This window comes from Lipophrys pholis (assembly GCF_963383615.2).
Source record: "Lipophrys pholis genome assembly, chromosome: 17".
Lineage (NCBI taxonomy): Eukaryota > Metazoa > Chordata > Actinopteri > Blenniiformes > Blenniidae > Lipophrys > Lipophrys pholis.
The window spans coordinates 11223645-11239861 of NC_137643.1; the positions used below are offsets into that span (position 1 = coordinate 11223645).

Here is a 16217-nt window from a genome sequence, read left to right on the forward strand (position 1 = left end):
GAGCACTTTACGTATGAACAGCTGCCGTAGTAGAGGGTGAGAGGCAGAGTGTTAAGGAGACAGACAGTTGTTGAAAGGTAAGGAGGGGGAGATGTGTAAGCTGATGAAATGCAGGATAATCGTAGCCTTGGGCCGCTTTGCAGTCAGTGTGCGTGTGCGTGTATGAATGGGTAGTGGGGGATCAAAACAAAAGTTCGAATTGCTTTTGTATATTTTCGTGTGGAAATGAAGACTCCAAGTAAAATGTAGGTGTACGTCGAGCAGAGGCCAGTGTAATGGACCCTGATATAAACCTCTAATAATAACACAAGCCATATCTGCAGCTTTCTTGTTAAACATCCTCTCTCCCGCTCTACCGCAGGTTGTAGCTGCGCATGTAATTATGTCTCCATCTGCTGCGTTCTGCCGCGTCTTACCTCTGAGGCAGAGGAAGGTGAGGAAGTCCTCGGTCTTGGGCTTGCGCCTGGACAGATCCTGAATGGAGGCGGACAGCACCGAGGAGGAGAGCGCCGAGAGGGACGTGGATGGCACCGTGGCCAGGCTGGTGTTCAGGCTGCCTGTGTCGGTCACCTTGACGGGAGTAGTGCTGGGTGAGTTGGGCTGCGACTGGGCAAACTTCCTCTGGGCCTGAAGTCGAGGTCTGAGTGGAGGAAAAAGAAAAGTTCAACTACAAGGCTTATACAGACAGTCAATCCCACACATTCCAGTCTATTATCACATATTAGGAAAGATATAAACAACCAAGAATAACAAAACACACACACACACACACACACTGCGCTCCAGCAGGATATCTAGACCTGATGCATCATTCATCGCTCAGCAGAAGACCAAGTAGCATGGAGCTGATTAAAATCACAGCATTGCTCTTTTACATACCAGCACAGCCAATCACTCACTGCTTCTATTAGCGAGGCCCTGTGGCTATTGTCTCACTGTAGACTGGTTTACTGACACAGTCACCCTGTGGTGCAAAATTGATTACCTTGTATGTGTATACACACATTTGTTTAGTGAGTGGGTGTGAGCTCATCATGATCACTTGGGTGCTCAGGCATCGACACACACTCCGGATCACATTCGGAGAGCTTGAATGTGTGTTCATGCAAGGGGTGCAAACACTTGCGCAAAAAAAACGTTTGAGTAATGTTTGAGCGCCATGGACACAGGCGCTAAATAATTACCAATGATACATATCAGAATTGAACTTGTATCGTAGTTTTGAGTTGAATGACTGAAAGCTACACGTGCATACTCACACATAAACCGAAACATCGCAGGTCTCTTCTGATCGCAGTCGAGCACCAGTGAAAGATTAAGTTGTCTATAAGGCAGCGCTCGCACTGTCAGTGGCAGCTGATAATAACCAAATACACAAGAACCAGCTGCCAAAACGACCACACACACTGCCAGGGAACTACTTTGTTCATCCCCCATCTTCCTCTGGCCTAATTCTTTTCTGCTTTTACTTCTGTATCTTTCTCAGTTTCCACCATTTTAAATATCCCCTCCGTGCCTCCACATTGTGTCTTCTTCACTCTGTGGTGCACAAAGCCTTTGAGATGTCTCTCTCATTTTTCTCTCCGCTTGTCTCTTTTTTCTCTTTACTTCACAGTGTGTGTTGGCGGAGGCGAAGATAAGAGCGGAATATTGAAGAAGAGGATGTCGGTGAAAAACGCACCGGACTTGGTTGCCTCATCAGCTCCTGTATACACAACACGCGCACACACCTGGTTGTGTGCATTCTTACACATTTGGCACGCAAGCACAAGAACTATGAAAGTCCCCGGCCGTAAGGGGCCAGGTAAACCAGCAAAATGGCCTCAATCGATTAGTGCTGCTGTGAATGTTAGTGCTGCTGTGTATGTGTGAGAGCGCGCCAGAAATTCTATAAATGTTGAGGATAAAAGCCTTGTGACATCCTGGTATTATTTGTCAATTTGCTTCAGACTGGACTGAGGTGAGGGAAGATAGGATCATGTCTGGAGAACACCCACAATGCATTTGGCGCAGCCACAGAAAGGTGCCGAGCTCCGATTACACTCCAATCAGAGAACAGCACGGAGTCGAAACGTGTCAATTTCCTGCCCCGACATGGGTGGAAGCTCAATATGTGAGAAATTGAGAGATGATTGCTCGCGCATTGCCCGAGCACTGCATTTAGAGACGAGGTGGGGGAGCCACTGAGGTTTGTTTACTATCGGAAACAAAGAAAACAGAATCACTTCAATTAGCTTGACATTTCTATGTTAAAATGTAATCAGACACCAAAGTGATCTGCAGTCTTCCTAATGAAATTCCTTTACAAGCGCATCTTTCCACAGATCATATTATTCTTAATATTTCTGCAAATGTGGCATGAACAGGTCACTAATTCAACAACATGTTGACATAAGACAGCTTCATTCTGCCTTTTATTCAGTGAAAGGACTCTTTACATATAAGAGGCTCGGTCATCCACTGGCATGAAACAGCAGGCTGAACAACACTATGTGGACAGACGTCACTGATTGGGTCTTTAAGTTTTCACACTGATTAAAAGGGATGAGGCGCCCGGGCACATAATGACTTTAAGAAACAGACAAGAAAGCAGATAGTCCTAACTTTAAACATAATCATTTATGCTTTACGGACTTGACTTTTGTTTCATATTGCAATTCCCACAATGCGAGCGTTAACAGATTTAAATACCCACAGTTTAGGTTCCCCAGCCAACAAAGCACAAGGCTAAAACCCCCTGCCAACCCAAATGCAAGTCAGTCCACATGAAACACTCACATCCTCAGTCTGCACACAAACCCAGAAGAAATGTTTTCTGTTTTGACCACTTTGGGGGCATTTTGACAGTGACGTATGGAGAGGGATGAATTTGAAGTCGTTAAGTATGAGCTCAAGTGATGAAGAGTGAGGAGGAGGGAGAGAATGGGGCGGTTTGCAGCGCGGGAGAAGTTAGACGGTGGGACGTTTGCGTGACTAAGAAAGAAAAGTTGAAGTGTGCGAGGTGGAGATAAATTGGCATAGAGTTAGAGGAACAGATGGAGAGGGAATCCCACACACAGCATGCAAAGAGGTGCAATCCTGACTTGGACAAATCAACTACTTTTTTTTTAAAATCATATACACAATATAAGCTCAACGCTTAAAAAAAGCGTAAAGAGCAAAAGCAAATATAAGCGGTTTGGTAAAAAATTTTTTATAAATAAAGATTAATTTTACAGGGGCACAACCGCTATGCTCAGCTCAGCAGCCTATCCTACAAATGCAATATCCTTAAAATGTGAAGAGAGAACATCCTAGACTCAAAGTCAAAGCTGAACTGTCGTGTTAACAACTACTACATACAGGTTAGAATAATAAAAGCAGACACAAAGCTTCAATATAATAAAAAAAAAAGACTTCCACTGCCTTCATGCGGTGATGTCACGGCCACATTCAGCGTAATGAAAACACTTGTTTGTTTTTCATTAAACAACTCCCATCTTGATCTTATAACAAAGTCCATCTTGATCATTCATCACTGCATGTTTGCCATTTCTTAACCGATTCAATCAATAAACTGAAAACAGTGATGATGGAAAGCCTTTTCTCTCTCTGTGCACCTTCTCCTGAAATGTATTTTCATGACGATTGCTTATTTAAAAATGTGCTTCTTTGAACGTCTCTCTTAGTTGTTTTTTTTCCCCCTCCTGAGAAACCGGACATGCCTGAACACTATGTACCGAATGAATACATGTGTGCTTGTGAACCTCACTGAACCTTGAAAGGACAACACTCCGTCATATACAGAGTGAAGTAATAGCAACCCTCAAAGCGCCGCGCTGCTTTTACATCCATGTTACCACAGTTGCACAGGAACACATGTCCTGATGCATAGTTCATATGTGCAGGCACTTAAATCACCCCGCCAGCCAATCAATTCAATATGTGCTATGAGCACTTTCTAAAACTGTGTGCAGGAGGAAGGGGGGGGGGGAGGGGGGGGGGGGGGGGTTCTCCATGAAATCTTCTTCTGGTACACTGAAAACTCTGGTTAGTTTAAATGCTGCAGCCTCAGATGAATAGGATCCTAAACAGCAGCGTAAAGCGTGAGAGAGTGACTAGCTGACCTACACAAAAGGGGAAGGAGTATAACAACATAAGTAGAGCACAAGTAAAAGAATGAAGACAGAGATGGATGAGCTAATAAAGTGGTATGCTTACTACATCCTGTCTAGACAGACATCCACAGCCTCCTCAGACAAGTCTCAGCTGATCCCCTGTTATCTGTTACTTATTAACTAACGAGGGAGCTGGATGCTCAGGGGGGAAGTTTCCCCCAACTTTAACTATTGCTGAATATAAGGTAAATCTCCACTAATTTGACCAAATTCTTATTTTATGTACATTTTAATGTGCATTATCAGTTCTCACATCTTCTTTCTTTTAATGGTATTGTAACAGCAGAAACTAATAAACCTAATAAAAAAGGTAATAAAAGCCGATCTGCTTCACTGATGATGTGATAATGCTGGGTTTGGCAGAGAATATGAAGCAAGGTGAAGAGATAAATAAAACTAAAGCACCTGGAGACTACAACTCCAGTAACAAATACTGTTGTTTTTTTCACAGACAACAGCGATAGACGGTTCTTTGAAATCTGCTCTCCGAGGGCAAAACAGAATTAGTGTTATTATCTATATTGGGTTGCCAGGAAATTAGAGCGTGAAAACTATTGTAGTAAACACTTGCTTTACCAATTTCACCCAATTAGCTCTGATTTTAGAGAAACAGGCGTTTGCTTAAAATGCTGAGTCATGACTTTTTAAAGATGGACACACACACACACACACACACACACACACACACACACACACACACACACACACACACACACACACACACACACACACACACACACACACACACACACACACACACACACACACACACACACACACACACACACACACACACACACACACACACACACACACACACACACACACACACACACACACACACACACACACACTATTGAGTAATCAACATGGGAACAATTTGCAATGACATGACCGTTTCTGGAAGTGTAGCCACTGCAGTGAGGGCTGAGTGGTAACATGAGCCCCTGATTTATCCCTCCGTCTGCCCAGAGGAGGTTTGTGTGTGTGTGTGTGTGTGTGTGTGTGTGTGTGTGTGTGTGTGTGTGTGTGTGCGCGCGTGTGTGCATAAAATCCAGGGTACATCATGTTCCCAGACGTGTCGAGCTATAGAATACTCATTGGTGCATTGCCACAGTGGGAAAGTGAGGCTTACGTAAGTTTAAATTAGACTGATTGCCCTGATTGAAGGAGGATGAGAAGAAAGTAAGAGAGACAGAGGGAGGAGGGGAAAAAAAGAGAAAACTGAGATCCAATACCGGTAGAAAAAGCAGAGAGATTACAGCAGGATGTCCCCATTCATCCCTTTCTAATCCACCTATCATCCATGCCTTCCTCCCTCCATTCCTTCCTGCCCCCCCCGACCCCCCCACCCCCACCCCCAGCCTTCTACCCTTCAAAGGAGTGCTCTAATGTCTAATATTACACATGCCACCATAGGCGCGAGAGCATTGATTATCTCTGAGAGAAGCAGAGTGAGAAAATTTGACGACCCTGTCAGCCGGCAAACCTCGATGAAGGAAGACGAAAAGGAAGGAGAGCAAAGGAAGAGAATAAAGGCTCGTTTGTGGCTTCCCCCTCACATATAAAATGTAAGCGAGATGAAAAACGGAGTGGTGATGAGGGACGGTGATGAGTCCGGGACAGAGAGAAAGAGGAGACGGAGCAAGTTTAATGTGTTTTTCCTCGTCCTACAGCAGACCTCTGTGTGTTCGGGCAGCGCAGCCGGGGACAGTTGAGGGAGAGCGCACGTGCACATGGGCTCCGTCAATCAAAGACGGTGTGACTTTGAGCTCTTCTTCAGTTTCCATCTTATCAAAATCCTTTCCGTGACCGCCATTTCCATGGGAATTACAAAGACAGTAAGACTGCGGGTCCCTGTGGCCACTGCCAAGACAGTTGGCACGCACGTAAGGGGCTTCAGACTGTCGATCAGTTAACTGACCCTTGTTTTTGACCTCTGCCGGTGAAGACTACCCATCTTCACCACTACCATAACTCAGTAAACCTCAGCGCAGGAGAAAACCATCACAAACACAAACCTCCTGCCTCAACTGGCTCCTCAGTGCAGTTTGCCGTTAGCCAAAGCACATCAGCAGGGTGCACTGTGCAACACACAAGATGAGTAAGTATGTGTGCGTGTTTGTTTGACAGAACTGACAACAGCCGTATATTAAACCACATATCAAGTCTTTTATGCATAAAAGGCTTGGAACAGATGCAAAAGAAAATATGTTAAAAGCCAATTAAGCAGAGTTGATTGTTGAAACAGTGATTGTTCATGCATGCTTGATTTACTGAGTAAGATGTTAGCTCAGCATTATTCATTACATTCCATCTATTGACTATTGATGATTGGAGTTAGGGAGAGGGCAAACACTTTTGGGGGTGAAACTCAATTACCCCCTTTAATCATTTTCAAATTACTAAAGTTTAAGAAAATATTTCTATTAATTTGGATTAGTGGGTAAAATTAAGCTTTATTACCGTTATACTAATGCAGAAGCCAACACTAATGTTCCAGTTAATTTTGTGGAAAAATGGAAAGTCAGCATATAATGTCAGCCATAACTTTTTTTTTTTAACTGTGTGAATGCTGCATCAGCTCTACATTGTGAATCCTGTGAGCGGCGTGAACGACACACGGAATGGCTCGGCAGACGAGTTTCAATGCCATGTGTGTCTGCGAACTTGAGGTCACATAGTGTACACTGTGTCCCTTGTAGACGAAGCCTGGGTCGTCCACAGTGAAGCGCCGGCTTTTATGTGTGGCCGTCACTGTGTGGTTTGGTTTCAGACCTTTGCTGTGCCGCTGTAACCAGATATTTGGATAAGACTGGCGAGGGCAACATGAGCTTGTAGTTCCTGTGTCAATTTGTGCACTCTGCACTCTTAATGCTGTGAGGCTCTTTGGAGACGAGCGACCGTCTGAGCTGCCAGAAAATGCACTCATTATCTGGAACGTCGCTGCCAGTCCGAGCTGCTTTTGATTCGCAATGAGAAAATGAGCCGAAAGGCCAGCGGACGACACGGTAACAATCAAGACAAGAAGTTTTCGACGGTGAAGTTTAGTGAGCGAGTAATCAGGGGCCCTTCAAGAAGCATAGGAAGCTGGTGAACAATCAACGTCAAGCACACTAGAACCATAAAACCATGACTGACAACATGACCATCACAGAAATCCAGCACATTCGAATCAGGGTCTTGAGTCATGTCCAAACTGCATCCAGGGTAGTTAGAGCCAGACTTTGTATTCCTTCCTTTGGTAAAGGTTGCAGTTTGAGGAGAAGCGCGCTGATCCAGAGTCTGTACCTTGAGGGACGCATTAATTGGCTCCAGATGCTCCACATGGTCCTGATAAAACACTACCTCACTGCAGCTGGCTCGGCGAGAACACACCAGCAATACGCGTACGTGTTTGTGTGCTCAAGAGTGGAAAGTGTACGAATGTTTATCCATAACAATTAATCTTTCTCAAATGCATGTGCATTTAATCAGTCTTCGGTCCACTCTTTTGTTTACTGTAAATGTATCTGTGTGTCTGACAGTCCAGACACTCCAGCAGATCACATAAATGAGATTTTTTTTTTTTTAATGTTTTAAGTCAATAATATTTTTCTTGTCTTCATAATGTCATGCTGAAAGCAGTGATCATGCTGTAATTGATACCATGTGGAAATGTGAATATAAGCAGAAAAGCATGCATACAAAAGTATGACAAAGCTTCCAAAGCTGCTCCGTTTAGGCATGGATAATAAACTTTTCCTAGCAGACAGTTAAGCCACCGAATAGCTTTTGCTTTCCACATAACAAATTTAAAATGCAAAGTATCCAATGTGTGCCTTTACAGGTGTTATTCTCTCAGTATGGAGCAGCTCACTGAGCCAAGAGAGCGAAAATGACAAATCTGACTAGAGCTTTCCAAACGTTCAGTGTGAAAGCCGAGTTGTCCCACTACAAACGCTAAAATGAACCGTGAGTGTTCAGTGTAAACAGGCCTGAGTGAACACTCACTTAACTCAATGTGTTTATTGCTTTTCTGTCTCCGTGCATTTAGGAGAGGGATGGCACTGCGGTGAACTGACCCATCAACCCCTGTGACCTTCGCATGTGCACACAGTGCACCCAGAGACCCCCGGCCACGTATACACGGAGCACAAATAAACACAATCATTGGCCATATGAAGATGTATGCATACAGAAGTCCACAAACTATTCTCTACATCAGCAGTGGTTCACTAGAACAGACAGTGATAGTGATGTATATACCAGCATATGGTTTGTAAAGCTCAACCACATTAAGATTAACTGTGAGTATCACTCAAACAGGAGCAACTGTGTGCGGAGTTAGGCTACTCGCTTCACAATAGAGCAGATAGTTATTTAAGATAAAAGCTGCAGCAGGGCCTCTGTGAACATTTAAATATAACCTTGCCCCTCTTTTGGAGGGGGTTAGATGTTGAGAGCGGAGATGGCGCGATAGGCAGATGCAAAGAGAAAAGACATCTTGACAATAGATTAAGCTAAGCTCTATCTGGGTGAATATATAAATACAATATTAGGTCAAATGGAAGTCGCCCACTGTCCCCCATCGTCCCTTTAAAAATGTAAATGTAAGATTAGTGCTGGACTCAAGACAAACGTCACAAAAATAACAACATTGGAAAACACCGTCAGTCTGTTTTGTTGAGGGGGAAAAAAAAAAGTTCTTTGTGCGTCACTACATCTTCTCACCAAAGAAGAAACACCAGTCAGACGTAACCTCTGTTAACAGTCAAGGTCTACTGCACAGCACTACCGGCCAATAGTGTCTCTCACTGGATGCGCATGCTCCGTGACCTCCGACCTTTTAGTCCACCTCAAAACGCACATGACGTGGCTGCCCAACGCCAGGTTGTGTCACAAAAATAACACGGCTGTTAGTGCTTAATCAGTGGTCCGAGAAGTTTTAACGGAACAAATCCTTCTAAAATGAAGATTAAAAAAAACCACATGAAACTAACAGCGGGTGTTGATATTTTAATTTCCAGTAATGGAACACGGGTGCATGCAGAGACACATGAGCATCTGTGTACAATTAATAGTGCAACTTTATTGAACTTCTTCAATGTTTTCTCCTACACACTTAGGAACTCATGTACCCACGAGGATAGTAATTTCAGCACTAAGCACACAGAGATTCTTCTTAAGTGATCTATCTCTCACTTGTGCCTTTTCAATTTACAAAAGATTCCGAGGTCTAGGTGACAAACTGACCTTGACATTGGGTCACTGCTCTCTGCGACAGAACATCTCTCGCTGCATTTTTCTTTTCAAGCAACAATGTCAAGGCAAGCCCTGACTTTCACAGTAAAATGCGTTTGTAGCTCAGGTTTGCTCTCGTCAAAGAGTCGATTTTTGAGAATGTTATAAAGCATATCATTTGACCCACAACTTCAAGCTTCTCATTTAGAGGAATCGTCTCAAAATGACAGATTTTAAATGTACCGACAGGAAGCGGTAACTTCTGCTTTATCATCTTTTACTGGAATAAGTACATATTCTCAGCTTGTAACTTTAGGATGGAAGCCTCAACAGTTGCATCAGATACTAAGCCAGTAGGAACACCGTGCGAAACCCTTTTCTAGGCTTCATCTATGCTGCTACAATCAGTCTTTTGTTTGACAGTGATTATGGGAGTGAGTGTGTATGCCGAGTGACATCATTCACCATGGTGGCTGGTTAATACCCCTTCACCCTGCTATTTCAGTGGTGAACGGAAGGCTTTCCTAAAAGCCGCTGCGAGGCAGCGACAATGAGGGGAGAGTTTGTGGGAGAATGTGGAGACTGACACTGACATGCAATGTGAGTCAGTGACAGAGAAAGAAAAACAAAACGAGACGAGTTAAACTGCGATGGGGTAAGCAAAGACATGGCATTTACTGCTGTTTACAATTTCTTTGGGGAATTTCAAAGGCAACATTTGACAGGAAAAAACAAAGATGCCATTCAAACGGACTGACGAAGGGCTCAGCAGGAGAACCACCAGGCGTCGTCTTATAGCTTTGAGGCACTATAGTGCAGTTTACACATGAGCTGTGAAATACATGGAAGGCTTTGTGTTTATGGTACATCGAGGTGTTATTCATGTACAGCAGGTCGCCTCACTCTGTGTGCGTGTGCGTGTTGGCCTGCTCACATGCATGTAATCCCTCATAAATGGAAATGGTGATTATGCATTACTGACAAGAGTCATTGGTTATGCTAGACAAGACTAGAGTGTGTGTGTGTGTGTGTGTGTGTGTGTGTGTGTGTGTGTGTGTGTGTGTGTGTGTGTGTGTGTGTGTGTGTGTGTGTGTGTGTGTGTGTGTGTACACACTTGGCATTGATTAAGTTGAAACAAAACAAGCAGCAGCAGCTGAGTGTGTGTCTTGGCCGAGACAACAGAGAGAACAGATTCAAAGAGAGCCAAAAGTGGGGTTCAGGAGGGGAAAAAAAAAAAAAAGAGAAGAAAGAGAAAAGAAGAACAGGGAGAGGGGGGTGGGGGTGAGAAAATGCTGAAATTAAGTTGAGAAGTCTCTCGAAGAGGGGTACTCAACTTCTGATCCATGCACTCAAAAACTCACGAGCTCCCGCTGCACTCGTGCAGCACCTCCACAGTTTGTTTCAGACAGCTGAAGGACAAGAGAGTAAAACTATAAATCTCTTTCCAGCTGAGGAAACAATCGATCCTCACTTTTTTTTCTCTAATATTTACATTTCATTTAGATTTAATTGTGAAAGCTTAAATCATATCAGATGTGCATCCATCCATCTTCTATTGGGCTGAGGTCGGTCACAAAGTCTGACACAGGGCAAACACACACACACATTCACAACTACGTGCAATTTAGAGTCACAAATTAACCTCAAATGCATGTTTTTAGACTGTGGGAGGAAACCCGGAGGCCCCGGAGGAAACTGGAGAACACAGAAACGGCAAGTTTGAAACAAACAAGTTTATCACTATGAGGCAAGAGTGCTAACCACGACACCACCGTGTGCATCTGGCAGAGCAGACGTAAGGAAGAAACTTACTATAAACGTGAAGGGGGAAGATTTTAAAACAAATTTTGAAATGAGGTTTTCTAACTGCAAACTTTATGCTTTAAAAAAAAAAAAAAAAAAAAAAAACGCACACGCTCATACGTGGCCTGAGTGACGAGACGCTGGGTAAGTGTGAAAACTAAGACGCCTTTTTTGGAAACTGGGCTCAGCGTGTTTCATGACCGAACCAAAGATTTGACACCACTGGTGTAAGCGGAAAAAAAAAAAAATATGCAAACAGTTTTGGAGTAACAGGAAACTCACAGAAAGTTTATTTTTGTCTTCATGAATCATATGAAGGAGAGGAAGAGACGGTGGGAGTATAACTAGGTCAGTAAACCGTGGCACTGAGGAGACGGTGTGTGTGTGTGTGTGTGTGTGTGGGGGGTGCCCTAGCTTGGCAGGGGAACCCCATTTGGAGAATATGGTCATGCTGGTAAGTGCTGGGCTACAATGGGCTGGCATGTTGGAGGGGAGGAGCTGCCAGTCCCTCCACCAATCTCAGGAGCATGGGAAGGCAAACATGGAGTTGATCTCAAAGACTTCTAAAGGGAGCCGCATCCTGCCAAAAATCATTCGCACCTGTCCTTCTGTCTCTGCCTCCCTTCCTATCCCATCTCTGTTCCACCCCACCCCGTGTCTCTCTCTCTGCCTCTCAACTCGTTCCCTTCATCCGCTCTCCCCAAACTTTTTCCTCCACTTCAAATTGGAAGCGGCTCCGCCGCTGCTCCTCCCTTCTGTTTTGGTTGGTGCCAGGTGTAAAAGCTTCTGGCATGGGCACAGTTGGTCCTGTTTAGGAACAGTACGGGGCATCAATGCCAGGGCACCAGAGTCATCCTTCACACATTAAACACACACACATGCACCAGCACACACACACACACACACACACACACACACACACACAAAATACTCTTTTTAAGAGGGCATGAGACATTGCCAAGTACTGGCGAGGCTTGAGTTTCATTAGCATCAGATAGAGAGTCTTTCTTCCTCCAGTGTGTGTGTGTGTGTGTGTGTGTGTGTGTGTGTGTGTGCGGTGAACTAATGAAAACCACAGCGCAGGCTGGCCTCTCACTGAACTCCTCTCCAAGCAGCACTACAGACTATCAGAGCAGCAGAAAAAATAAAAATAAAAACGGAGTGTTTTTTGTTATGCCTTCTTCCTTCAGTGCTTTTCTTGCGTAGCAGGTGAAGAGCAGAAGTACGCTTTACTATAAATTAAGCCGCACATTCGCTCGGTTTCAATACAACGCTTTCTGTCGCCTTCTTGAATCAGGCAGCCCACACTCAGGGCGCAACCTCATTTATCTTGTCTGACTTCAAGACCAACCGTTACTTTTCTCCGCTGCTCGGATAAAAAAAAAAAACCCTATTTTTCCTCTCCTGCTTTTACACTTTAATCTTTATTTTACCGCTAAAGGCCAAGTGTCGACTTCCATAAATTCTTAACAAATCTAAAAGGCCTTCAACTTTCTGAGTTTGTGGATCTTCCTTGAAAAGCTTCAATATTTGCTCTGGGCCACCTGTTTGAAATCCAGGTAGATGAAAGCTTGTAATGGCCAAGTTGAGATTGTGAGGTTACAGTATCGAATGACAGCCAGGAGGACTTAGGCAGGTGCTTGAGACGAAGTGAATGGAGGCTGTATGGGCTCATTACAGAGGGACATCTGCTGCTGTCCGGCCCCCAGACTCTGCCTCCAGCTTTACACTGATGCTTGGACGGCCTGTCAATGTGTGCGAGGAACACACACACACACACAGACACACACACACACACCTGCTAGAAGCAGAAGCTGGTTACAGAAAACAAGGCTTACAACTACTGGTGCTCAGCATAAAAATTTAAGGAAAAAAAGCAAAAGTGCATTGTGTAAATTTCTTTTTTTTTTTTTTCAGTGTGTGAATGTGGCGTTGAGGCAGAAAGAGAAAAAAAAAAATCATAATCTTTGAGAGACACACCAACCATTTCAAATCTGGAATACACTCTGCAGAGCATGATTTATTGTAAACCAGATTTTCCAGCTTGTGATTTTAAAACCGTCTTCATGCTGAAAGCATTAAAAGCATCACATTTTCCCGGGAACATTTACATCGTTTTCCAAGATTTGTCTTAAGAGCGCCGCGTTTTTTACCAATCTCTCTGAAAATGGCTGTTTTTCACAGACATAATCACTTTCAATAATTCACGCATTACGTTGTAAAAGACCATGCTGCAAATTAACATGTTATTGTAGTCTGCAAAAACTTCCCTGTTTAAATGATTACATTTGGAAATGCGTGGCAACAGAACTTTAAGTGGGGTAATTATAAATGACAGATATTTCGTCTGCATTAAACGATTGTGCGCTCATTAAAAGCCTTTGACATTCTTTAAACGTTGCATTTAGCATTTTGTTACAGATCGAGCAGCAGCAACTCGTGCCTCTGAGCATTTCACTGTAAATGCTTGAGAGGGATGAAGAAGCTAGTCAGAGGGGAAAGCAAAAGAAAATATGACAAAGAGAGTGCATGCACGGAGTTTATAAATCAGCGCAATGAACAGTGTTGCACTGAAACAGTTTGAATTGATTTTTCAGCGGATGTTGTCGCAGCGGATACACGGGAGGCACGGGAAGACAAATTACAGATGAGAAAAAGAGGAAGATGAAGCATGCGTGTAAAACAATGAAGACACCTTGAAAGCAGCTGCTATTGCGCATCATTGCAGGAAACCTCCGAGTGCAAGAAAGTCACCACAACTTAGTCGCCTCGAAATTTGTGTCATGTGGGCAAAGTTCCCCCGCCGCACACGCAGCATAAGCAACGGGAGCATCACGCACGCTGACAATCAAGGCCTGGAAAACTCTTCCCAACACAATGACACTGAAACAGGATTAGGAACTAATCGCACACACACACACACACACAAGCTCACCTCTTTTTTGCAGGACCGTCCTCACAGTACTCGCCGCTCCCGTGCAGGCCCTGAGAGCGCAGGGACCCGTCATCTTTATGGCTGCCCTTCGACCCCGGGCCATTCAGCTGCCCATTGGCTAAAGAACCTGGAAACACAATGGGGGAGGGGGGGGGAGTTAAATCTGAGGTGGCTACCATTTGTTAATGAGAGGATGTGGTGGTTCTGCTTTGTATGACAGTGTATTCTTGATAACACTTGACAGACATGAAAGACATTAAGGAGATGAACACGGAAAACCATTATCAATTTTTTATTCATCATTCTTATGAGTAGCCTGACACCATTTACTTCAAGTGCATGACTATAGAATAGTTTTTTTATAGAAGTACCATGAGTCATTATAGTGTGAATGTGTCTGTCCCTTTTTCCAGGATGTATCCAGCTTTCAATATATGGCAGGAACTCAATCCTGCTGTGTGTTTTTAGTAGTATAGAGAAACTCATGTTACAAATGAGTGACACACGGGTGAGTGTTGCCTTTGTTTGGATGGTTAAACTGCCACTGTATTGACTAGTACATATAGGCCCAAAGTTTAATTATTCTCTGCTTTCTGTAGTAACGTTATGGGAAGTAGGGATGCCAAATCTTCTCAGTGGCTACAGATAGAGGAGTAAATGAGCTGTACTAAAATTCCAGCGAACATATTTATTGTTAACTTCATGTGGGCCGGTGTTAAAGGAAAAAGGAAAGGCCCTCACACAATTTTTCCTCCCACCATTTTCCCCAATTGAATACAACCGCTGTTGTATGTTGACACGTGCGATGCGCGCCCTCTGCCAAAGAATTAAAAAGAGAGGAGAAAAAAAAAACATGCCCGAGGCATTTTGAAAAATGGACAGCTATAGCTGGACTTGACATTCTTAGTGAGGCCGGTTGACAGAGCCCTAATTAAATATTTAGCAAGCAACTTGCACAAACAAAATAAGCCCCCAGACAGATTCTTAAATCAAAAGCAACAAGAGGCACCGAGAATTCAAATTAGGTCAAGCAGAAGTCGATGGTGATGAAGGGAGACAACCAAATTAAATAGATATCACAAGGCTTGATTTCCTCATGGGCTTCTCATAATTCTTGGAATGTGTCATCCAAGCTTGTCAGATTTAACAATTGAGCATGAATGGGCAAAGATATTAGGCAGGCAAAGTTTCAACCTTTTCAGGGTTATTAAAAAAAAAAAAAAAAAAAAGGACAACTGGACCGAGGGACATTTCCGTGTTTAGTGATACACCAAGTCTTTTTGCAGAGATGAAAACTCAATGTTACATCAGTATGTACGGAAATCAAATAACTGACGGTGCCAGTTTTGCATAAAATACCTCTAATCACCTGTTTTGGCAAGCGTTTGCGCTTGACAAGATGGTAAATGATCTGGGCTCTTTCTGCAACGACGCGCGATGACTCACAGATACTTCAAGTTCCCAGCGGTTTGTTTAACCAATAACTCTGTGATTGCACACTCCTTTCATTCACTTCAACTTCCACACTGGCATGTCAAACTCTGATTGGCTGAATAACTGAACGCACTCGGTGAAATTCCATTTGGTGACCGATGATTTTGAAGAATGCGTCACTCACCATGAGCCGCAGCCTCGGTTTTAAAAAGGAAAATAAATTGAGAGAATTACGACAGTGGAGCATGGGTTAGAATGAGTGGCAACTTGAATGATATCCCGTGAGTGAACATACTACCGTTAAACAAGCCCGGGCATTGTGTCATCCGAGAAAGATGGGATGGGAGCGACCGAGAGAGATCAAATGACAGCGTAGGAGACAGGACGGAGATGAGTGATTGCATAAAGCATTTACTAAGATATGATTTAGCTGAGACTCATGACTATGGCCTGAAGGAGCACACACACACACACAAACACACAAACACACGCACACAGTCACACTTTCTCATTATCACATAAACATGGTGGTTTGCTTTTAGCCCACACACGCAGGGCAGGTCAGTACCTGAGAGCGGAGGTACAGTCATCGAGCACGCCGCCGCGGTCAAAAAGTTAACAAGAGCCAGCGTGATGAGTAAGGCCATTGCGTTTCTGGCAGTGCT

The 16217-nt window shown here is 43.8% G+C and overlaps 1 protein-coding gene across 1 annotated transcript in view; it reads right to left on the minus strand.

Moving 5' to 3' along the window:
• The window catches only part of jarid2b (jumonji and AT-rich interaction domain containing 2b), a 101577-nt gene that overhangs the window by 30799 nt on the left and 54561 nt on the right, over positions 1-16217 (minus strand). Inside the window, exons 3-4 of the mRNA XM_080484774.1 lie at positions 14119-14245; positions 417-640 (exon numbers count right to left, since the gene is read on the minus strand). Coding sequence (XP_080340900.1) covers positions 417-640; positions 14119-14245 — 351 coding nt within the window. The remainder of the gene's footprint in view (positions 1-416; positions 641-14118; positions 14246-16217) is intronic.